Source organism: Euprymna scolopes, chromosome 41, assembly GCF_053919585.1.
Source record: "Euprymna scolopes isolate OS-2025 chromosome 41, ASM5391958v1, whole genome shotgun sequence".
NCBI lineage: Eukaryota > Metazoa > Mollusca > Cephalopoda > Sepiida > Sepiolidae > Euprymna > Euprymna scolopes.
In genome coordinates, this window is record NC_136522.1 from 5,981,636 (window position 1) to 6,006,301 (window position 24,666).

The 24,666-nt window shown below is 35.4% G+C and overlaps 1 protein-coding gene across 2 annotated transcripts in view; it reads right to left on the reverse strand.

Annotated features, from left to right (window-relative positions):
• The window catches only part of LOC145266317 (advillin-like), a 438,949-nt gene that overhangs the window by 344,893 nt on the left and 69,390 nt on the right, over positions 1–24,666 (reverse strand). Inside the window, exon 1 of one of the 2 annotated variants that reach the window (XM_080121876.1) lies at positions 474–1,230. The exons of the other annotated variant lie outside the window; for it this stretch is intronic. Coding sequence (XP_079978002.1) covers positions 474–650 — 177 coding nt within the window. The 5' untranslated portion in view covers positions 651–1,230. Of the gene's footprint in view, positions 1–473; positions 1,231–24,666 lie in introns of those variants that run through there. 2 annotated transcript variants of the gene reach the window in all.

The following is a 24,666-nucleotide window of genomic DNA, read 5'->3' on the forward strand; positions in this document are numbered from 1 at the left end:
GCATATCCGTTAATATCTAATTCATGCAGAAAATGATGACGTCACTGATATACGCAGAAAAATAGATTGTCGGTTGGTTGTTTTTGTTTTACGGCATATCAACCCTTTTCAGGTTATTTAATTCCGATTCCAAAGATTTTGAAAAAAAATTTAATAGAATATATTTGTTGTTTTCAAGTCGGTTCCTATTTAACCCATAGTTGGGACCCTAACAGGTACAACCACTCCGGGTCAGAGTGGACCTGGGAGCAATGGTAATTAAAGGGTGGCTCCACACTCCCCAAAGCCCGCAAACTCGGGTCTAACCACTGGATATAGTTTAAGGCCATATCCAGGACCAGAAAAATAGAGGTCCTTAATTTATTATTGTATAGATAAACGCTTATGTAATCAATCGTTTCGTGTTTGTTTGTTTTTTAAATTTTCTAATCGAAAGAAAAAAAAGTAAAAAAAAAATTTTTTTTTAAACTCACAACAGAAACTGAACCATCTTTAAAATGGTATTCTCCATTCTTCATCAAATATTTCTTACGTAATGGCGGGTAATGCTGGTGTCGCTTCGCATTAACCTTGACAGAGCGGTATTGCAACTGACAATCGGACGGTAACTTCCGGCGGGTACGATTTTGTTGAGGGTATAAGATGCACATTGGGGCCAGCCTTTCAGTCTTTAATGGTAAACGGTAATAAAATGATAAATGGGTCCCCGAAATCGGAAGCCTTGATGCGAGAGATCCATAAAAGGTCGAAAGGTTAACGGCGTTTCTTCATAGCCGTTCCGATGATGACACAGCCAACCAAGCAGCTGAGGATGAGGCAGCATTCCACGAAACATTTGATAATTGATAGATCCAGCTTCATCGTTAGTCTTTGGAAACGGAACGAATCCGATATTTGGAATATTTGATCTGGAATATTTTCATTCACAGCCAGAAAGACACAGGAATAAAATAGCAGCTATAAACGTGTATGTCAAATGTGAGTGTCTTTTTTTTTTTATGATGTTTTTGAATAAGTTAATTAGATCTGTTTTTAGCCGGTAGATTAAATTTTATGTTCGTTACAATAATCTTAGAAAAGCAATGAAGGTTTAGTGTAATGCTTAAATAAAAATGGTAATATATATGTATATATGTGTGTGTGTGTGTGTGTGTGTGTGTTGAAGATTAAACGGTAATATTTGTCAGTTTTTACAGGTGTTTCTGTTGACATCTGTAAATTGAGGATAAAGCTCGACAAATATGAACAAAAGCCAAACATAAGGTGTAAATCCACCCACCCCGCGTTGTCACGTGTTGGCCTTATTCCTTTTTTTTTTTTTTAATGTTTCCAATAAAAAAAAGTAAACAATAAGAAAAAAAATTCTATTGTTCTTTGAATAGCATTCATCAACCGATGATAGAATTATATGAATAATCAAGGTTTACTTAGATGTATATTTTTACGAAGTGCCTTCAATAACTTTCCAGACTTTTTTGCTCGGGCATTTAAAATTATCGCAGAAAAATTCAGTATGTTATTATTGCGATACATCTTATAAGATGACTGACCAATTTTTATGATTTCACGTTCAAATGAACAGCTACAACAGGAATTGGAATACACCCTACTAAAGCCTGAGTGTCACAACTGTTGAATTTCAAAAACGCAATCTGGACGTGAGGACATTTTACAAGAACCATATGCAATAAAATTCTGTTTTAAACTTTAAAAAAAAAAAAAATTCCCAGAAACGTATGGAATGCTTCAGACTGCTTTTGGACCATCTTGCATGAATCGAGCATCAGTTTTTTAAGTGGCATAAGAGATTTAAGGCAAGGAGTTTGTGAGGGATGATGAGAGGTATGGGAGGAGTAAGGAAGTCAGAACACCAGAGTTGATTGGCCAAATAAAGAATTTCATGGATAAGGACAATAAGTGCGCAGTTTGATGTCAGTGTGGGAACTGTACACACAATTATTCGCCAGAAACTGAAGATGCAGAAGGTTTAGGCAAAGTTTGTTCCGATGCACCAGTCCACAACCCCATCCTTATCGCATACTATTTTACCAAGATGGGCATCGAGACAGTTCCTCCCCCTCCCCCTATAGTACAGACCTTGCTCCCTGTGACCTTTGTTGTTTCCATAAGCCCAAAGAAAACTTTAGAAGCTGTAGAAGATAAAAGAGACTATGACAAGTGATATTGACACGCTTACACGGGAGAACTTTCATGGGGACTCACAAAAGTTGTTGCAACGGTACAAGTGCTTTGCAGCCGGGGGAGATTACTTTGAAGAGGACTAGAGTTTCATATGTCTACTATCAACAAAAGTGCCCATACGAAAAATGTCTGAATACTTATTGGAGGCACCATGAATGTATTAATAAAGGTGTGCTTTTTTTTGTCAGGAAGAAGAGGAAGTGGGAGGAGAAGGAGGAGGAGAAGGAGGAGGAGGAGAAGGAGAGGGAATGGTCGATAGAAGTAATCGATGAAAAAGGAAGAAAGAAAAAAGAAAGGTAGGAAGGGAAAAAAAGAGGTTAAATCTCTGAGTAAGTGGGGGGAAGTAGGGAGAGGATAAAAAGATGGAAAATAGAGTGAGATAAAGAACAAGTGTAGAGAGATACGAGTGGTGAGACGCTGGGGTAGTGGGAGGCGTAAACGGGGGATAAGAATAGAATATAGAATTGGAGGTGAGAAAGAAAGATATTAATGGGAATTGTAACGTGGTCGTTGCATTTTAACACAGACCCGACGTCACAAAGAAACAAAACAAACAGATTCGACACGAGATTTTTTTTTTTTTCCAGTTGAAAGAAAATGCATTTATTACCGGTCGTTTCAATACTAAGCCGCCTGACACGTATTTCCCAAGCCAGCGATAATATAGTAACATTCTGACTTTTCCACTCAGGATCAATTAACAGTTTTTTAATCTGAAGCTATAACCAGCTGTTACGTTGCGATCCCGTACCTACTTTATCATTATTTTCATGGTAAGTGCTCGTCTGAGCTCCAATCTATGGTCCCTCTTTGCTTGACTTTCACGAAAAACACTCGTCTGTCTGAAACACTATCATTAATTTCCTCCACTTTTTATCTGTGCCTAAACCTAAATGTAGATTCCATGAACAAAGTTTCTTTCGTAGAACTGCACGACTGTGGAACTCTCTTTCACTTTCCTGCTTTCTGACTGACTACACTACTGTCGTCTTTAGGTCCAACATGAACAAATTCTTGGTGCACCGTTCCCCTTAAGTAATCCAATTTACCAAATTTCCACTACTAACGATTACTACAATATTTTCCCATTGACTATTGTGCACTCATTAACCCTTATCCTCGAGTGGACTCCAGGCCTTGATAAGTGCTGACTCCTTTGTAAAAGTAAAGTTCAGAAGATAAATAAGTTTTGCATCTTGCTTAAAAGTTCCTATCGTCCACCACGTGATTGAAAAAACAAAAACGTGTTGACAAATGCCTTTTATAATTCGGAGTCGACAAATGTTTATTTTACCTCTTGGCTTTTCTTTCTCTTCTCTTCTTTCGGTGCCGGTGTGACGTCATGCTTGTACCACAGCTTGGTCATTTGCATACGTCGAGATGCTGCTGCTGCTACTTACATATCAGTGGCTACGAGATACGACGATAAAGTGGGGAAACGGAAGCAGAGGGAGGATATGAATATGGAAATGGGAAAGGATGGATAAAAAATTCTGAAGGAGAAGGAGCAGCGGAAGAAACGAAGACGATTAGAGATGATTATCCCTGCCCCCTAAAATCAGCAAAGATTAGATCATTCCTGTAATGATCTGGTCCCTCTTGATTTTGCGGTGAGTATAAAGTTCTGTGCAGTTCTAGGAGGTCCACTCTCCCAGGTTTTGCCTTCTCTCTTTGAGAAGGGGTTAGGTTATTACTAATTGTTCGAGGCGCCCTCAGCTGGGAATGCCGACGAGGCTGCCCAGGCACTTTTTGCAGGCCTTAGTGCCCCTCCTTAGTAGGGGGGGGGGCTGGCTTCTCAATCCCACTTTCCGACCCTGGTATTTAAGTTTTTGCAGTGGGAGAAAACTAAATACTTGCTAAGAAATCTTGCGAGAATAAACAGATGAAAAAGAGAAAAGAAAGGGTAAGGAAGGAAGGGACGATGGATGGATGAAACTCTAAGAAAGTGGGGGAAGGAGATGAGGGAGTCGATAAAAGATGAAGGGGGAGGAGAGAAAGAATGATAGTAATAGGAGAAGAGTAAGAACCGATGAGAAAGTGGAAAGGGGAGGTAATAGAGAGATAGAAGGGGAAAGGAAAGAAAAATAATCAGGAGAGAGGAGGAAGAAAGGATATGAAGGGGAGGAGTATGAATAGGGGAAGAAGCGACACCGAGGAAATGCGAAAAGTAGAATGGAGGAAAAGAGATAAAATGTGAATGTTTGCTTTTTACTTATGTACATTCATAAAAACAATGTTGTTTTTGCTCCCCCGACAAAAGGGGGGGGGACCTGTAAATTCACCTTTGTCTGTTCGTCTGATCGTCCGTTCGTCTATCCACATTTTTCTCAATAACTACGCCTTGGAATTTTTTGAAATTTTGCACAAACGTAAAACAGGATTTGACATCTGGGTTCTTTTGGGGATAAATGAGGGAGGGAGGGGCAAATGCTGTACTTTGCCATTTTTTATGGCTCGTTCACTGTGCACTCACGTGAGGCCATGCATACTTCCATTGTTTTCTCGGTATCCGTTTCAATATGGATTTTTTTTAAATAAAAAATCAAGCAAGTGAAAAAATATTTACTCTTTGAAAATATAAACTACAAAATACAATTGCAACAAAAATAAACACTGACTTGGGTGAAGCAACAAAGGAATAAAAACCAGCACAAAGAACTAAATGAAATTTTACTTTCAAATGAAATATAAAATAATAACAATAATAATAATGAATCTACATAATATCCGAGCCCAAATAAGATATAATATTAAATAATAATAATAATAATAATAATAATAATAATAATAATAATAATAATAAATAAATAAATAAATAAATAAATAGATAATGATAATATATAACGTTTGTCGCTTCGGCCGTTATCATCTTGGCCATCCCTTAGACTGAAAATGGAATATTCCAAATAGCTAATAAACATTTGAATTTAATAAAACAAAACAAAAAATGGTGTCGCCGAAAAAGAAAAAAAAACCTATCCATATTCTGATTGGATGAGAAAAACGCATGCAACATTCTCATTGGATAAAGGCAATCTCGTTAACCAACCGAAAAACTAAAGCAATATGGCGGCTTTTACCTTTTCAATTCAAACATAATTTTTCATAAGAAACCGTCAAATTTACAGATAATATAATAAATTATAATTTAATCAATTTATTTATAAAACTTTATTAAGCTTAAATTTTTTTTTGTAAAATTAAACAAATAAACTCCTTTATACACCTCAGAATACAAATGGACTATTCCCGATGTTTACATAGTAACTTATTTGTTTTACTATTTCAGTTTATATATTAAGACAAAACAATTTGGGGTTTCCACACATTAAAAACCGACCTTGTGCCAAACTCAGTCCTCTGCACAATAAAAAAGTAATCGAATTAAAACAAAAATCATTTTCTTGCTTCGATTTATTTAATCAATTAAAAATTCCATTTTTTTTTTACTTGATTTCGAAAGTTAAAAAAAAAACAAGAAAAAACGTTTTTGTTTACTTTCACAAGTGGCTTTTTTTAGAAAGCAAATAATGAAACCCCCCAAAATTAAATTAATCCATAAAAAGCTTATACGATAAATAAAAATTAAAAATTAAAATTATTATTTCTTTATTGTGCGACCTTAATAAATCAGTTAATAAATTAAATTATTAACAATTTTATAAACAAAAATATCGTAAAAATGTTGGGTTTTTTTATATTAATCTATTGCGGGCCAAGATCATAGTTTAGTATCTGTTCTGATGCTGCATTTCACATTTTTTGTTCTCGATCAGTGGAAGAGAAATCATCCATGACTTGGACAATTTTTATTTTTATTCCTATCAAGGGTGCTCTTTTTAAGGGCCCTAGATTTTCCCCACATTAAAACCGACCTTATGTCTTACTATAATAATAATAATAATAATAATAATAATAATAATAATAATAAATAATAAACATAAATAATAATAATAATAAATAATAATAAAATAAATAAATAATAAATAATAATAAAAATAAATAAATAATAATAATAACAATAATAATAATAATAAATCATAAACATAAATAAATAATACTAATAATAATAATAATAAATAATAAAAATAAATAATAATAACAATAATAATAATAATAATAAATAATAAACATAAATAAATAATAATAATTATAATAATAATAATAAATAATAATAATAATAAACATAAATAATAATAATAATAATAATAATGAATAAAAACATAAATAACAACAATAATAATAATAATAATAAATAATAATAAACATAAATAAATAATAATAATAATAATAATAATAATAATAATAATAATAATAAATATATATATATAAATAATATCAAGGGATACCACAACAAAGTGTTTCATGAGTAGTTCCACAAAGCTACAGAGAAACTGAAGAGCGACAAGTCATGGGATTGGCTAAGAAAGGGTTATTTGAAGAAAGAGACTGAAAGTGCAATATTAGCAGCTCAAGATCAAGCACAAGGAATTTGAGAAAAAGAGTATTTGGTTGAGATTGTGACCCAAGTTGTAGAGTATCTGGTGCTGCAGAGGAAACAGGGTCCCACGTTGTGTCAGAATGTCCGATATTAGCACAGAAGGAATCTAAAGAAATAAGACAATGTTGCAAAATCCATTGGAAATTGTGCGAAAAATCGGGATTTGGAAAATCTGACAAGTGGTACACACATAAGCCTTTAAAAAGTGGTGGAGTCAGAGGAATGCAAGATTCTGTGGGATTTCCTCATACAAACAGACAAAACACTGGAGCATAATAGGTCGGACATCACTGTGGTTGAAAAGAGAAAGAAAAAGTGCCTTCTGATTGACCCGTCTTGCCCCTTCGACATTCACATCGGGAAGAAGGAAGAGGAAAAGTGCACCAATTATTCCGACTTGAAATATGAGATTTTTTTATATATATATATTTTTTTTATTCAATTTTCACCCCAAACAAGGCACAGTGCCACTTTGAAGCAGGGGGCTACTATCAAGGACTTAATTAGCAGGGTCATTATGAAGGGAGAGGAGTAGAAAGATGTTTGTTAACATTACACTTGAACTTCTGCATATCAGTGCAGTTGGGAAAGCAGAATCCCGGAAGGGAGTTCCAAAGACCCGCAGTTCTGGGGAAGAAACTATTGGAGTAAAAAGCTTTTCTGCACCTAGGGATCTCTACTGTAAAGGGATGAGACTTAGTAGCTTGTCGGGTTTGTCGGGGGTAGTTACGTCGGGGAGGTACAAGTGTTTGCAGTTCGTCAGAGCATTCACCATTAAAGTATTTGTAGAACAGGCAGAGGGATGCAACATCTCGTCGATGGGACAGAGGCTGAAGCCTAGATGACAGGATTTGGAAATTGAAAGACGTTGAGGTAATCCCTGTTGTAGTGGAGGCTTTGGGATCGGTGACGAAAGACTTTGACAAATGGATACAAAGTTGGATTTGGGAATAACAGCAGAAATGTTACAAAAACCTCGTTTACTTGGAACAGCCAGAATAATTCGCGAAGTGTTGGACATAAAATAGAGTAAAATAGGATAGCTTCAATACCTAAGACCACTGGGTGAGGTCCGCTATTGCAGCTCAACTCCCGAGATAAAACATCAATCTTGTGAACAAAAACAATAATAAATAATAAAAACCAGCCTGCATAAACTACGAAAATTTATTTTTCACAAGGAAACTGCAACAGAAGTAAAATAAAATAATGAAACACCAATGAACCCAAGGGAACTTGATGCCTCCACTCAGTCTCGAAAGACAAAGGATACCCCTGTAGGGGCAGCTGCGCTTGTAATTGTGAGGCAAGGGTTGCGCAATCCTCAACCACACCTCTCCTGAATCGGCACTGTTTGAGTCCAGTGGCAAGGAGAAGTCAAGGACGACTGGAAACAATGCCGAGATAAGCGGAGAGCACATACAGCACATGGAAGTTCCAAATGGTCACCCATTTAGTACTGAACAGGTTCAACGTTGCTTAACTTTGGTGATCTTGCGGGAACCGGTGTGTCAACGTGATTATGCCGTACTACTACTACTACTACTACTACTACTACTAATAATAATAATAATAATATATATATATATATATATATATATATATTACGTATTTTCAACTATGCTTCCGTTAAGTCTTGAAAGACAAAGGATACCCCCTGTAGGGGCAATTGTGCACGTAATCGTGAGGCAAGGGTTGCGCAATCCCTAACCACGCCTCTCCTGGATCGGCACTGTTTGGGTCCAGTGGCAAGGAGAAGTCAAGGACGACTGGAAACAATGCCGAGATAAGCGGAGAGCACATACACCACCCGCAAGTCCCAAATGGTCACCCATTTAATACTGACCAGGTTCAACGTTGCTCAACTTCGGTGATCTGACGGGAACTGGATGTCACCGTGATTATGCCAAGGAAACTGAAGCCGTAAGAAATCTTATAAAACAAGTGAAGCATGCATGGTCCATGAACGAGGCATAAAAATTTACTAAGTTCAGGTTTGCCCCCCCCCCACACACACACTCTCATTTAGCCCCAAAACTCCCCAGAGGACGTCAAATCCTGGTGAAAATAAACAAACGGTGCAGTTTTAGACCTTAACATGTGTAAAGTTGAGTTCAGCACCATGCAAAACTGCTAAATAGACATACACAGAAAATTTTGGACAAATATGGTAAAATAGTCCCAAAAATCTAGTGTTTTTATTAGCCGTAAAAGAACCCCTGGGGTACACCCAAGAGTTATCGCAAAGTATAGACAAACAAAATTATATAGAAATCAGTTAGTTACAACTTTTCAGAAAGTTTTATAAAAATCCAAGGCATCAATTTTTTTTTTTTTTTAATAAGCACAAAAGTGTCAATTTTAGCCATTTTAACCCGAAAGGCACCCCTGGTGGTGGGGGGGGGGGCAACCGGAGTTTTCCCGGAAAATCGGTTCTGTTACTCATATTATGTTTAATGTTTGTGCAAAACTTTAAAAAATTTCAAGAAGTAGTTATTGTGAAAAATGAGGACAGGCGAACGGACGGACGGACGAACGGACAAGTGTGAATTTACAGGTCTACCCTCGTTTAGTTGGGGGGCCAAAAATCCATCACTCTTGCTTAATACGATACAAAATAACTGTTGTAAGGAGGATGGAAAGACCAAGGAGATAAATCACTAACCAGACCTCCACTGGATTCATATAAAGACAGCTAAGACCCTGGAGAGGCTTACCTAGATTCCAGTGAAGACCAGTAATCATTGCCGATGAGAAATTAATGGTAAGCGACCGTTGAGATAGCACAATGTTTTTTTTTGTTTTTGTTTTTTTTGTTTTTTTTGTTTTTTTGCAATAGTTATCGAAAGAGCTCGAGAGTAGTGAAAATCTGTGGAGACTTGTTGTCATCCAGATTCAAGGGAACCTCACGGGTTTTTATCAATGAGTAATCGCTGAGGATGAACTACGTGAGAACAAGTGATTAGAATTATTTGCTTCCTTTTATCAATTCAACACCACGCTGGTGTATGTATGTGTGTATGTGTATGTGTTTGTATGTGTGTATGTGTTTGTATGTGTGTATGTATGTGTGTATGTGTATGTGTTTGTATGTGTGTATGTATGTGTGTATGTGTATGTGTTTGTATGTGTGTATGTATGTGTGTATGTGTATGTGTATATGTGTGTATGTATATGCGTGCATGTGTATGTGTATATGTGTATGTATGTGTGTATGTGTATGTGTTTGTATGTGTGTATGTGTATGTGTTTGTATGTGTGTATTATGTGTGTATGTGTATGTGTTTGTACGTGTGTATGTGCGTGTATGTGTATGTGTTTGTACGTGTGTATGTGCGTGTATGTGTATATGTGTGTATGTGTATGCGTGCATGTGTATGTGTATATGTGTTTGTATGTGTGTGCATGTGTGCGCATATGTGTGTGTTTGTGTGTGTGTGTTAATTACTGACGTTAAATAAGGTCATAAATGAGTAATACGCTCTCAAACCTGGCCAACCGTAATGAAAAAAAACAACAAAACAAACAAAACAAAAAGAAAACATTAAATAATCAATTACATACAATAATCATGAATAAACTAGTAGGGCTACACGGCGTTGCCTGGAGCAATAAAAAAAAACAATAATTGTCCGATTCACATCACAAATGATACTATTTTTTCGAGTCAGCTGCTGCTGATGCGTGTGTTCGCTTGGGCATATATTGATTTAATTACGATGCCTCCTATTTTTTATTCTGCCCGATTCGATTAGAGAGGATTGCAAATGGCATTGATATGATGACTGAACTCATGCATTTATTACCTGAAATTTTAATTTCTCTATTGCAGATATTGACGGTGTGAAACTCGGAGAAAGCAACCCTGTCAGGGACGTTCGTCAGAAGCAGACATGCGTTATTGAATTCTTCAAAAAAAAATACATTGAGAATAGTGATGACTAGGTAGAAAAATAAATTCCGAAGCACAAAATATCGCTCGTTTAAATAGTACAATTCCCGTCTTCGTATTACGTCGATATGGTATTATATGTACGTGTATGTATAGTTCATTGGGTATATGGTGAGTAGGCCTAGGACAACAGCATATTCTTTTCATTGTTTTGGCTCTCGAGTGAGTATACGTCGATATCTTATATGCTTTTATATAGAGTGATGTGGTTCTCGGTTGATTAACTGTTTCTAACTGTGTCGGATATATATCTAGAAGTGTAAGCCATGTTTAGTTTCAGAACAGTTTCCGATGGTTCGTTGTTCTAAACACGTCTTGAGAGGTGACTGGTTTGCAGTAGACAGAACAGTTGCCGATGGTTCGTTGTTCCACACAAGTCCTGAGAGGTGACTGGTTTGCAGTAGACAGTTCCACAGAGCAAAATATTCTTACCGTGTCTAGACGGAAAAAACATGCGAAATTGCTACAGAAAAGGTTTAATATTTATGGAGCAATTCTGATTTCTGATTGGTTGGTAGCAGAATGTGAATTAACTCGATTCGTCAGTTCCTAGCAGCATCGTTTATAAATAGAATCGCCCGACTGTGTGGGATCTTGCCCCATTATGAATAAAAAATATTGCAGCACAAAATATCGCTCGTTTTAATAGTACAACTCCCGTCTTCGTATTACGTCGATATGGTATTATATGTACGTGTATGTAAAGTTCGTTGAGTATATGATGAGTAGACCTAGGACAACAGTATATTCTTTTCATTGTTTTGGCTCTCGAGTGTGTATCCGTTGATATCTTATATGCTTTTATATAGAGTGATGCGGTTCTTGGTTGATTAACTGTCTGTGTCGGATATATACTAGAGAATCAAAACAATGATGAGGATATTCTGTTGTAATGACCCTAGTAATGAGTTGTGTATATAGTCAAGTTCTTTCGTGTCATCAAGAGTTCATGAATACTTATGGATGTGTGACATGTGTAACATGTGTGACATGGGTTACAAGGCGTTTACAATACGGATAACACAAAGGGGACGGAACACAGTCCATGCTGGTTATACATCTTGCCAATAAAGAAATCATACCTTTGTACATCCGGATCATTAATATTATAAACGTATCACATTAATATTACAAATGTATCACATTAATATTATAAACGTATCGCATTAATATAATAAACGTATAACATTATTATTATAAACGTATCACATTAATATTATAAACGTATCACGTTAATATTATAAACGTATCACATTAATATTATAAACGTATCACATTATTATTATAAACGTATCACATTAATATAATAAACGTATCACATTAATATTATAAACATATCACATTAATATTATAAACGTATCACATTAATATTATAAACGTATTTCATTAATATTATAAACATATCACATTAATATAATAAACGTATCACATTAATATTATAAACATATCACATTGATATAATAAACGTATCACATTAATATAATAAACGCATCACATTAATATTATAAACGTATCACATTAATATAATAAACGTATCACATTAATATTATAAACATATCACATTAATATTTTAAACGTATTTCATTAATATTATAAACGTATTACATTAATATCATAAACAAGCCACAACACAAGTCTCGTTTTGGAAAATAGCAGGAGGTCAGTATTTATGTTACGTTGTGAAGTGGTTATAAGGTCTCTCTCTCTCTCTCTCTCTCTCTATATATATATATATATATATATATATATATATATATATATAAGGCGCCGTATGTAAAGTGCTTTATGTAGTTATATGACAAGTTGTGTATATACTGAAGTTTCTTCATGTCGTCTCGTGTTCATAAATACTTGTGGGTGTAAATGTGGTCGTGTGACATGGGTTACAGGACATTTACAATACGGATAAGACAAAAGGGACGAAACACAGGTCTGGGGGTTATGCATCTTGCCAATAAAGAAATCATACCTTTTCATTCGGATCTTGGTTGATGAATCTGCCAAAAGCTGAAATGAACATTCCTTCCAAACAAACAAACCAAGAGTCTTCGGTTATATTTTAGGCATCTTTTATTTCACTATGTTTCCTTATTGGAAGATTGCACGCTTGTCTTAGACTCTGCTTAAACTCCTTACAGGGCTATTACGGCCCTGTCTCCAACACTCTCTTCGTCCGTCTAGCCCTCTCTCTAGCTCTGACTCTCTTAACTCCGATCTCTCTTGTATATATGTAACTATTCCTTTGGGCTTACGTCACTCAACCACACGAAGATCAAGCACTTGACCTTCAGTTACGTTTTCTGGCCAAAGTTATTGTTTTTATTCCTAGGTTTGAGAACCCACACTGCTACGTGAGAACTAGTGCTACAATTAATTGCTTCCTTTTATTAGTTCAACACAACACTCGTGTGTGTACGTGTGTATGTGTGTATGTATGTGTGTGTATGTATGTGTGTATGTACGTATGTATGTGTGTATGTGTGTATGTATGTGTGTATGTGTGTGTATGTGTGTATGTGCCTGTATTATTTCTTAGTTAACCAAAATATTTTACTAAACATTCCTTTGCTTCAATAAATATTCTCTCTGAGAAGACATTCGCTGAGTTGCACACACGCAAAATTAATTCCATTTGAGAAATACGAGCCTTGCCACCATCGTCTATTGAAATGCATAATTTGACCAGAAATAGAGAAATATTGGTCAAAGAAGTACGACAATAGACAATGGTGAATATGAAACATTCTAGAATGAAAGAATGTTTATATAAATCGACGCAACAAAAAGCGAACAGAACACAGAGAGTTGGCCACAGAATGAGGACAAGTTGCCAAAAAACATCCGCACCACACCCCCTGCCATGCGTTTTCACTGATGTACTAAAATCGAAAAGGTTGTCATTGGGAATAAACAAAATATTTTATAGCCCAGCTGTGTGTGTTTTATTTCGCTGCCAAGTGTATATATCGAGACAGTGAAAAAAGTTGATTTAGAAATTATATAAACTGAAAAGCACATTGGACGACCGGCCGTAGCGAATATATAATATGTCTAATGAGGTATTTATTTATTCTTCTTCCTTACACTCCCAAATTCCTCCCATGTTTTCATTGGTCATCCCCTGCCAACTAACCCTGCTACATCAAGTGTTCTACATCTACAAACCCAAACATTCACGTTCATTTTTTTTCATCATCAATTTCTGTTTAACTCCTTTTTTTTGCATGCTTTCGGGCGCCTTTAAGAAATTGATTTGTAACTAATCTATCTCTGCCCAGGTCTTTATTTATCCCCTTTTCTCTCATAGATCTGATTTATAGCAACTGCAGGAACGAATGATTCCACCTTCCCCAGTTGGGGCTGACCACAGGGTCTAATTTTAGTCATACCCAAACCCCTAAACTAGAGAGGATTAAAGCACTTGATTGCATTGAGAAACAGAATAGACAGAAAGTATGCGTGAGAACATATTAAAAAGAGTTTCCAACCGAATAGATCCAACGATGTCTACCAATCTCAAGCTCCTGTCGCATCGCCGCAATGTTGTATCCTTTTGTCTGTTTTACAAGTACTTAATGAAATGTGTTCTTCCGTACTTCTCGCACTTATAACCCCAAACTAAGCAGCAAGCAGCAAGCAGCAAAATCTCACCTCTATGCTTTAGAAGTCACCTGATATCAGACAGAAAAGCTTTTTACTTTCTGCTATAACAGTTTGGCATTGGATGTCTATCTCTACTTCTCGTGTCTACGATTGTATCAACATGCAAAAATTTAAATGTAATGTAAATAAACATCTTCCAGTACAACTCCCCCTCACTACTAATTACGTGTCATTCATTTTGTCTCTCTTTTATTCTTTATCGCTATCTATTGTTGATTGTTTCATCGACCTGATCTGTGACATTGCTTAAAAAAATAAATGCTTTAAAGATCAAAAGAACGACTTGCGTCATTATTTTATATATATCTTTTGCTTTGTTTCACTTCTCTTTCTCTCTCTCTCTCTCTCTCTCTCTCTCTCACACACACTTTCTCTTTGCCCCTCTCTCTTTGCCCCTCTTTCTTTGCCCCTCTCTCTCTTTCTCTCTCTTTCTCTCTCTGCCCTCACGCCGAGAATACCAACACATGAACCCATTTGGTGAAGAAATCTTTAATTTTAATTTTTAATTTCAATTACATTTTCACCCCACACAAGGCACATTGCCACTTTGGTGTAGGGGGCTACTATCAGGGACAGCAACTACTGGGGCACTATGTTGGGATTTGGGCAGCAAGATGTCGGTTCACGTTGCACTTGAACTTATGCATGTCATTACAGTTGGGCAAACAGGAACTTGGAATGAAATTCCAAAGTCTAGCGGTTCTGAGGAAGAAACTACTGGAGTAGAAAGATCTTTTACATCTAGGGATCTCTACTGTGTGGGGGTGGGATTTAGCTGCCTGTCAGGTTTGTCGAGGGTGTCTACGTCGTGGGGGCACAAGTGTCTGCAGTTCGTCAGAGTATTCACCATTAAAATACTTGTAGAACAGGCAGACGGATGCAACGTTTCGTCGATGGGACAGAGGCTGAAGCTTAGATGCCAGTTCAGGGCCTATCAGATTGGCGACTCTTTTTTTAACCTTGTCTAGGAGCGAGAGACTAGTAGCAGATGCACCGGCCCAAATGTACAACAATACTCCATACATGGGCGAGTGGTGGCCTGAAAGAGGTACAGGATACTTTCAGGTGTCAGCAGTTTTCTAGCACGGTAGAGAGAGCCTATCTTATGAATAACGGCCTCTCAACTTGTTTGGCAAGGACCTTCCATGAATAACGACACCTCAAACTGTTGGGTGAGGAAATCCAATGGGGTACGTACAGCAATTCTATCACATTTAATAAAGAGTTGCTTCAATGAATAAAGGTAATAATATGCTTTGTCTGGAGTGAATGAAAGATAAAATGAAAATTAAAAATCAAAATGAAAAAAAAGAGGGTCAGGGCTTTAAAAAGTTTCTGTTTAGAGTCCAACTCGAGCTGAACATTTACAGCGTCGAAGTATAAAATTGTCGCTCTAGAAAAGACGACATGATTCCATTTCCATTTCATGAAACCCGTTTTTTGTCTTTTTTTATTGTTGTTGTTTCGGCTGCTGCTGCTGCTGCTGCTGCTGCTGCTGCTGCTCTATAAGTTAGCCAGTCACGTACAAATACCAAGAGCGATAGGAGCCTTCTATCATGTCTGAAAGTGACACAATGTTCAACGAGCGAATCGGAGATGCGTCGCTTTACAACTCATGCTCTCTACCCATCGATCTTATGACAATAGGACCATTGCCAGCACTCTCAAAACGCATCGCTAGATTACCATGAATAACAGGTATGTGTCCAGTGTTTCCGTCCATAGTTATGGTCTTTGGTATGATTTCACGTAAGGGCCACATCATGCCACCTCACATCTTCGTAGTAAATTTGAAAGTCAACACTAAAGTGTACCTGGATGTGCTGAAGAGTGTGGTTATCCCCTGATGCAATCAGGTGGCAGACCATGAGTATGACATCAGGACTCTGCGCAGACCCACAAATGCAAAGAGACCCAGGCTTGACTTCAGAAGGACTGCTACAACTTTGTACTTTCCTCTCATTTGGCCCTCCTCCTCCCGCAACCTGACCCCACTGGACGACGCTGTTTGGTCATACTCGAGAACATCACCAACATGACCTCCTTCAACACCAAAGTAAGCCTGATCGCCGCCATCCGTTGAGCATTCACCGAGCACCCGCCGGCACTTGTGGAAAAGGCAAGCTCCCAGTTCCGGACCCGTATCGAGGCGGTGATTGAGGCTGAAGGCGGCTACATTCAATAGATATCAACTCTACTACATAATCAAGTTACCTGAATTGAATTTTTCAATAAAAGTTTTAAGATAAAGCTGTAGTGTTGTTTTCATTAGGGCGACAAATTTATCGTTCCACCCTGTTTACAGAACATTCAGATCGAGATGTATCATCAGGCATATGTCACCAGCTGGTCGGATCATTTATTCAGCACAACAAAAACATGTTTCTAAACATAAAGAAAAAATATATACGCTACAATTGAGCGAGTGTGATTGGTTCAGTATATATCATCGCGGTTTACTGAATCCGGCAGACCGAGTACACTTCCTATTGGATTCAATATGTTAAACAACACGCTAATAGTGGATTTATATAACAGTGCTCGATAATTAATATTACTATTCACTAGTAATAAAGATGTTTTATTTATATACAAACATAACTTGACTGCACATTTGAAAAATATGTTTCAGTCAAAACTATAGAACATCCAGACCACACCAACTATCTCTCTCTCTATATATATATATAAGCACAATTATATTCCAGATTTCAAGATGGTGCTAATCTTACCATATTTTTCTTTCCAACTGTCAAAATGTCCTCTCTTGACAGCATCTGTTTCGTAGCGCAGGAACAATCATATAATTATCATGTTCAAATAAAATCTTGTGTTCGAATAAATAAAAGAAGAATAAAGAATAAGCATTATTATCTCCCTATCCTTTCTTATAATTGCTCCTATTAATCGGGTAGAGCTTCATTTATCCAGACGGGTTAGCTCTTTCTTTCTAAAAAGATCTATTTTTCAAGTTAAGTTTGTTTATATATATATATATATATATATATATATATATATATATATATATATATATATATATATATATATATATATATATATATATATGTATATGTTTCAAGTAAAGTTTGTATATATATATATATATATATATATATATATATATATATATATATATATATATATATGTATATGTTTCAAGTAAAGTTTGTATATATATATATATATATATATATATATATATATATATATAATCAACATTTTCTACGCCGTAAGTGGCATCTGTGCCCGGGCCGTGAATGCGTTCCTCTGTCTTCCTCTTTTATATGATGATGATGATGATGATGATGATGATGATGATGATGATGATAAATATTATGACGATGACGACGACGACGACGACGACGACGATGATGATGATGATGATGATGATGATGATGATGACGATGACGATGATGATGATGATTTGCTTGTGGCATTTCATCTGCACTGAATAAACTACGAGATATTTTTAAACGACACAATCTATTTTATTAAAATATATGACGGGAAAATAAAATCTATCACATACACATATACATGAATTGTGATGCTTTTTTCTATCGTCTCTCTCTCTCTCTCTCTCTCTCTCTCTCTCTCTATATATATATATATATATATATATATATATATATATATATATATATATATATATATATCAACATTTTAGAACGACGAAGAAAATGAACTTCGAAAAAATAACTGTTAGAAGATCGGACACGTGCGGCATTTTATTCTTTTAAAAAACATTTATTTAATTTTCTAATATTCGGCTTATCACAGACAGCACTTATCAGGAATATATATATATATATATATATATATATATATATATATATATATATATATATACTAGCAAAAGTACTCGTCGTTGACTGGGTTCAAAAACAGCCTACATAAAATGGACTCTGATTTATGAAAGTATGATAGGTTATGAAAAGGAAGGGTCGTAAAGAGATAGCTTCGAATTTGGGTGTATCAAAACCAAAGCAAAATATGATGAAAGTAAAAATAATATAGATAAACCCCATAATTTATTATACCATACCTGTTCACACTGAAACACTTATCACAATATTCTGTGGATCTATATTAAAAAACCTTGTTAAACTTTGTGACATATTTCCATTCTATGGAGGTCAGGTGCGAACGAACACCCCATAATTTATTATACAATATTTCTTCAAATTATCAAATTATACTTACGCAGATAGATATGAAAAATCTTTATTAAAGTTTGTGCCTATTTCCATTCTATGGAGGCCAGGCGCGAACGCAGACCCCACAATTTTATTATACCATCCCTATTTAAGTTAAAACATACTTATCAAAGTATTATTATGTACATCTATATCAAAAACACTTGTAAATGTTTTTTTTTATTTTTAAATTTTTTATTTCCATACTTTGTGGACCAGGCGGGACCGCAGACCCCACAATTTTAATGAACCGCCGTTCTGCGAGATCAAACCTACCCATCCCTGTGTCTCGATACATCTATCATTATATGTAATCAGTTTTTTTAAATAGTCAACCATATAGGGGCGTATTCGTGACCCCCCACACACACACATCAACATTCAGCTTATATATATATATATATATATATATATATATATATATATATATATATATATATATATATATATAAACATAAAAACAACCCAATATATGGGAAATTTTAAATCAAGGGCAATAAATAACCGCCAAGCTATAAAAAAAATCAACTAACACCTCCATACTAATGACAGCTAAAATACGAAAACAGCATTCCTCCTTTCCCTACTACTCACTTTCACAAAGTATACACCCCAATTCTCCCCGGATCGCACCTAAATATTTTATGTAATTTTGACTCGCGTTTTAATATCGATTCTTTTTTTTTTTTTTTTTTTGTCTTTTTAGGTTTACTTATCCTTTGCTATACTTACTATTTACTATAAATACACCAAGCCTCAAAGGAAAAGAAAAAGAGACGATAACAACAACAATCGCTCCTGACGATAATCGGATGCACAGATAGAAAGCCATTGAGAAGAATATGGTTGAACAACAAATTTTGGGCGCCAATTTATACAACATACCAGCTGAAAAAAAAAGACCGCTCGGCGAATGGGAAAAATATCCAGGAAAATCAGAAAAAAAGAGATAACTTTGTCGTGTTCAATCAGACGTGCTTGAATAATGACTGGCTGCCAAAATACACACACACACACACACACACACATACATATATATATATATATATATATATATATATATATATATATATATATATATATATATATATATATATATATAGCTTTGGATGAGATTTAAACCGCTATCTTCAGACAAGGCTCACCTGAAATAGTTGAGATTCAACGTCTCTATCCCGTCTCTTTCATAACGTTTCGCTATATCTGGCCTTCATCAGATAGTAAACTGCTACTATTTGATGAAGGCCAGAGGAATAGTTGGTCGAAACGTTATGAAACAATAACTAGATTAGGAAATTTATAAAGAAATAAGATTTTATTTAAGAGTTTTCATGCTTTGCAAGAAATGCTTTTCTAATTTGTATTTCATATTTTAATATCGTATTTTACTAAATTTTTATTTAAATTGAACTTTGAAAAAATGATTATGCGTTTGCATGGTTGTAAACAAGTTGAATTTATTTTTCGTTTCAATATTCTATGTGAGTACAAAAGAACAGTTATTTCTATATATAAATGCAATTTTGTCTGTGTGTTTGAATGTGTGAGTTCGTTCCTTATAGATTTCGAAACGGCTGAACAGATTTTCTTTAAAATTTACAGAACTTTAGTGTATAAGTCTGGTAGTGATCTTAGTTCAGTTTTGTCTCAGAATACGCCCGATAATTATCGATAATCGATAATCGAAACCGTTATTTTAATTTATCTATCATCGGTAAAGCCATTTTTCCATGTCGTCGCGTAGCAACAATGATAGAACAACGTGCCGTGAAAATTCTACTGTAGGTAAGTTGATAGCTTGATTTTCTTTTCATTAACTACAAAGAATTTTATAAGACTTGAAAATTTACGTGTTTTTTTTGTTTTTGTTTTTTTGCATGACGTGGTCTGTTGGTTCAAACCCCGCACGAAAATTTCTTAATGTTTTTTTTTTTGTTTTTTTTTTTTTGCGTTACCTGGAAATAATTTTATAAAATAAACAGTAGGTTCTCTAGACCACAAAGTAGAATAACATACAGTTTGGACTAAGTTACTGGATGGAGGCATGTGAAGTTTCCTCCTGGGTGATTTCACGGATTTCGAGGACAATAAAAATAGAGGAGTGTGAAATATTCGTTGATCATTAGTCAATCCCGGGCAACGTCGAGTCTTCCTGTTTGTTTTTAATAAACTTCAACCCTGAGAAGATAAATTATTTTTTAAGTAATTATTTGTTACGTGTATTGTACGTTCTAACATGCACGCACCAACACCACCAGAAGAGACGAATCACGGGCCGCTAAAATAAACATTTAAGACAAGGACAATAGCCCGTTAAACAACAAAATAACGTCTATACATACATATGCCCTGTTAATGATAAGAACACAACAGACATTTAGTACTGCAAAGTACGCATTCAATACAATACATCACAGACGCGCGTATTTTCAACATACATTCATTTGATAACAGTATGCATCGGTCACATAAAATACCTCCCACCCACAACTCAACAATACGTTGAAATTATTTTTCGTCTACATATTCTATTTGGGTGAAAAAGTAAAGTTATCTATAAAATAAATCTCACCTGTCTTTTTAAATATGTGTATGACTGTATGAATGTATGTATGGATGTATGTTTGTATGTCTGCCTAAAATTTTCTACAGGAGCGACGAGTTTTCATTAGATCGCGTTTTTTTTTTTTTTTTTTTTTTTTGAAGATCGACACTTCAGACGACAAATATCGAAAAATTGGCCAAAAACATTCATTCCTTCGCCCTAAACTTGGCACTTTTCTACAGGGAGGGGTCGCTTTTTCCCCCCGATATTTTCGAAAATCATCCCCTCTTTTCGATTGACTAGCTTTAATTTAAACATTTGTCACTTCCGGTTTGGTGATGGGCGTAACAGAAAACACGTCACGTTTTTTTTTTCACTTTCTTTTCTCCCTTCGCGGTACGGGTTCGAGCCTGCCTGCTTACTACCACTTTTTTTTTTCTTAAATAGAAAAGTGTTTACAATGGAATAAGGAACATTTTATGTTTTTAGTAAATAACCTTTTGTGCCCTGGTGCTTTCACGCAAGGACAATATACATGAAATCAGTTTATTTATATTAACAGTATGATTATTATTATTATTATTATTATTATTATTATTATTATTATTATTATTATTATTATTATTATTATTATTAGGAATATTAATTAAAACGATTTAATAAAAATATGTTTAACATTCAAAACAATCACTTGTTTGTTGGTCCCCCTGACAAAAGGAGGGTGAACCTGTAAATTCACCCTTGTCTGTTCGTCAGTTCTTCTATCCTCACTTTTCTCAATAACTACGCCTTGGAAGTTTTGGAAATTTTGCACAAACATTAAACATGATATGAGTAAAAAAAAAAGTAACAAAACGAATTTTCCGGGAAAACTCTAGGGGTGACTTTCGGGTTAAAATGGCTAAAATAGACACTTTTGTGCTTATTAAAAAAAATTGCTGCCTTGGATTTTTATAAAACTTTCTGAAAAGTTGTAACTGATTTCTATATAATTTTGTTTGTCGATACTTCGCGATAACTATTCAGTGTGCCCCAGGGGCTCTTTTAGGGCTAATAAAAACACTCCATTTTTGGGACTATTTTACCATATTTGTCCAAAATTTTCTGTGTACGTCTATTTAGCAGTTTTGCATGGTGCTGAACTCAAATTTAAATATGTTGAGGCCTTGGGGGCTTTTGGGGCTAAATTGGGGGCGGGGCGCAAATGATGGACTTAGTGAATTTTTTTTTTTTTTTTTTTGCACGGTGCAGAACTCAAATTTACATATGTTAAAGCCTAAAACTGTACCGTTTGTTCATTTTCACCAGGATTTGACGTCCCCTGGTGACTTTTGGGGCTAAATGGGGGTAGGTGGTAAATGCTGAACTTAGTCATTCTCGTTCACTGTGCATTCACGGGGGGCCATGCATGCTTCACTTGTTTTGTTTTTTTTGTTGTTTTGTTTTTTTTGTAGTTGATTTTTTTTTTTTTCAGTTTTGTTTTCGCATAATACTTATTTGGAATAATTTTCTTTATCATTATTTTTTTTTACTTTTCTTTTGTTCGGTTAACGTCGGCGCGTTACTTACGGAAAAAACGGTTAATTAAACTGCAGAAGCACCTGTTAAAACTATACAATTTTATAATTGAATTCCTCCTCTCCCAAAAACAAAAACAAAACAAAAAAAAACGAAAAACATAACATAAAAATATGGTTTTGTAACCGCTCGCGAAAACGTAATTTTTTAGATCAATTAAAAAGCATTAAAAACTACGTAACAATGAACCAATTTTTTAAAACTTTCATGTTATTTCAAATGTCAGCTAAGGATTTTTCCGCGATGTGACAAGTCAATTTTACTACGTATGTGAACGTGCGAACGCATGTAAGAAAGGGCTACGAAAGCGGTGGAATGGTGCAAAATAGTCCCAGGGTCAAAAGGTTAATACCAAAGAAATGGTAAATTTGCGACAGGTTTGAATATTAGATTCGTTATGAGCAACCCTGAAAACCTTTAAACAATACAATTTTACTGGTCGGTGTTCTGTTGTCGTTAAAGTAAACATTTACCCAAATTTTTACCCAATTTACACTAATGACGATTATTACACTACCATCTTACATTCTTTAACCCTTATCCTCGAGTGGCTTTGGGTTTTGTAAAAAAAAAAATGTCTCACGACATTTAAAAAAAAATTTATTTACGCTATCGTTCGGTCATTAAAATTGTTTAAAACAAATTTATTTAAAACAAGTTAAGTTTTAATGTGAATTGTGGCAAATAAAGGATATGTTGCCTGGTCGTTTTATTATTATAGATTATGGAAATTTGTTTGTTTTGCATGTAGTTTCCAGTCGGCAACCTGTTGTTTGTTGTCTACTTAAAAGCGAGTCGAAACGGCGACATCTGCGCTTTTTTTTTTTCTTTTCTTGTCATTCAGTAATCAAAATGGCCGCGTCCTTGAATTAAAGACTCGTTGTGTGTGTGTGTGTGTGTGTGTGTGTGTGTGTGTGTGTGTGCCCGCATGAGCGTGTGTGTGGACGCGTGTGCGTGTCTTGCATTTGGTAGACACCCGCAATAATACGAAACTTAATACAAATTGTATTATGAAGCTGTAGCTTCCCGACGCTGTCCGGGATGCAGTGAAGTGAATTTAGTTTTTTAATTCTTAATTGCTTACATATTGTAAAACTCATACAGAGCAATGAAAGATACAGTTAGAATCTTTAAAAGACCTCTCGATTGCAATATATGAGATAGCAGGTGAATGTCTGGAATCCGGCAGGATGTCCCATCCTCAGCTGGCACAAACAGATAAGAAAATTGAAAAAAAAAAAAAAAACGAACAAATCTCTAATATCCCAAGTAAAAGCAAGTCTTGGGAGCATGTAGCAAAAAGTACGATTAAAAACAAATGTAACATAACGCGAATGCACGGATATAAGTCGATGCGAAGTGACGTCACGGTGGGGGAAAAGACAATAAAAAAGAAAGAGACGTTGATAACGTTCGAGATCACGCGCTAGGCGTGAATGACGCTCGAGAAGGTGATCACGTGAGGACGTCACAACGGTAAAGAACGAGGAAATAAATGTTGTTGCTATCAGACAAAGAAGAAGCGAGTTGGAGTTATTTCCTATAGTTTGTCTTGGTCTCCTTTGCGACTGAAATTGGACACAACGTGTGTTGGAATTCGGACAATGGTACAATAAGCCGTACGCCATCCATTGTGCCTATCTATAATTTATACACGAAAACAGAGCTGTTCTGCCTGACATAGTGATACAGGATAAGAAGGAAAAAGTAAAGATTCTAGTTAAAGTAAATGTCCGTAATGTGGCTGGGTTAAACAGCGTTGAGATGGAGAAGATGCTGAAATACTAGTCTATAACATATAAAGAAACTGGAATCTTAACATCTCCATCATTCCAGTAATTAGAGGGGCAACCGGACTCATGAAAAACAATTTCCAAACACTACCCGGCGAATATACCCGGTGAACCAAGTGTAGGAGAAATGCCAACAATTGCACTTAACAGAACGGTTAGATTTTTAAAATGATCTCTCGGTTGACGTGGCTGAAATAGTGGGTGGATGTTTGTCAATCTCTTGACAAAGGCTTCCT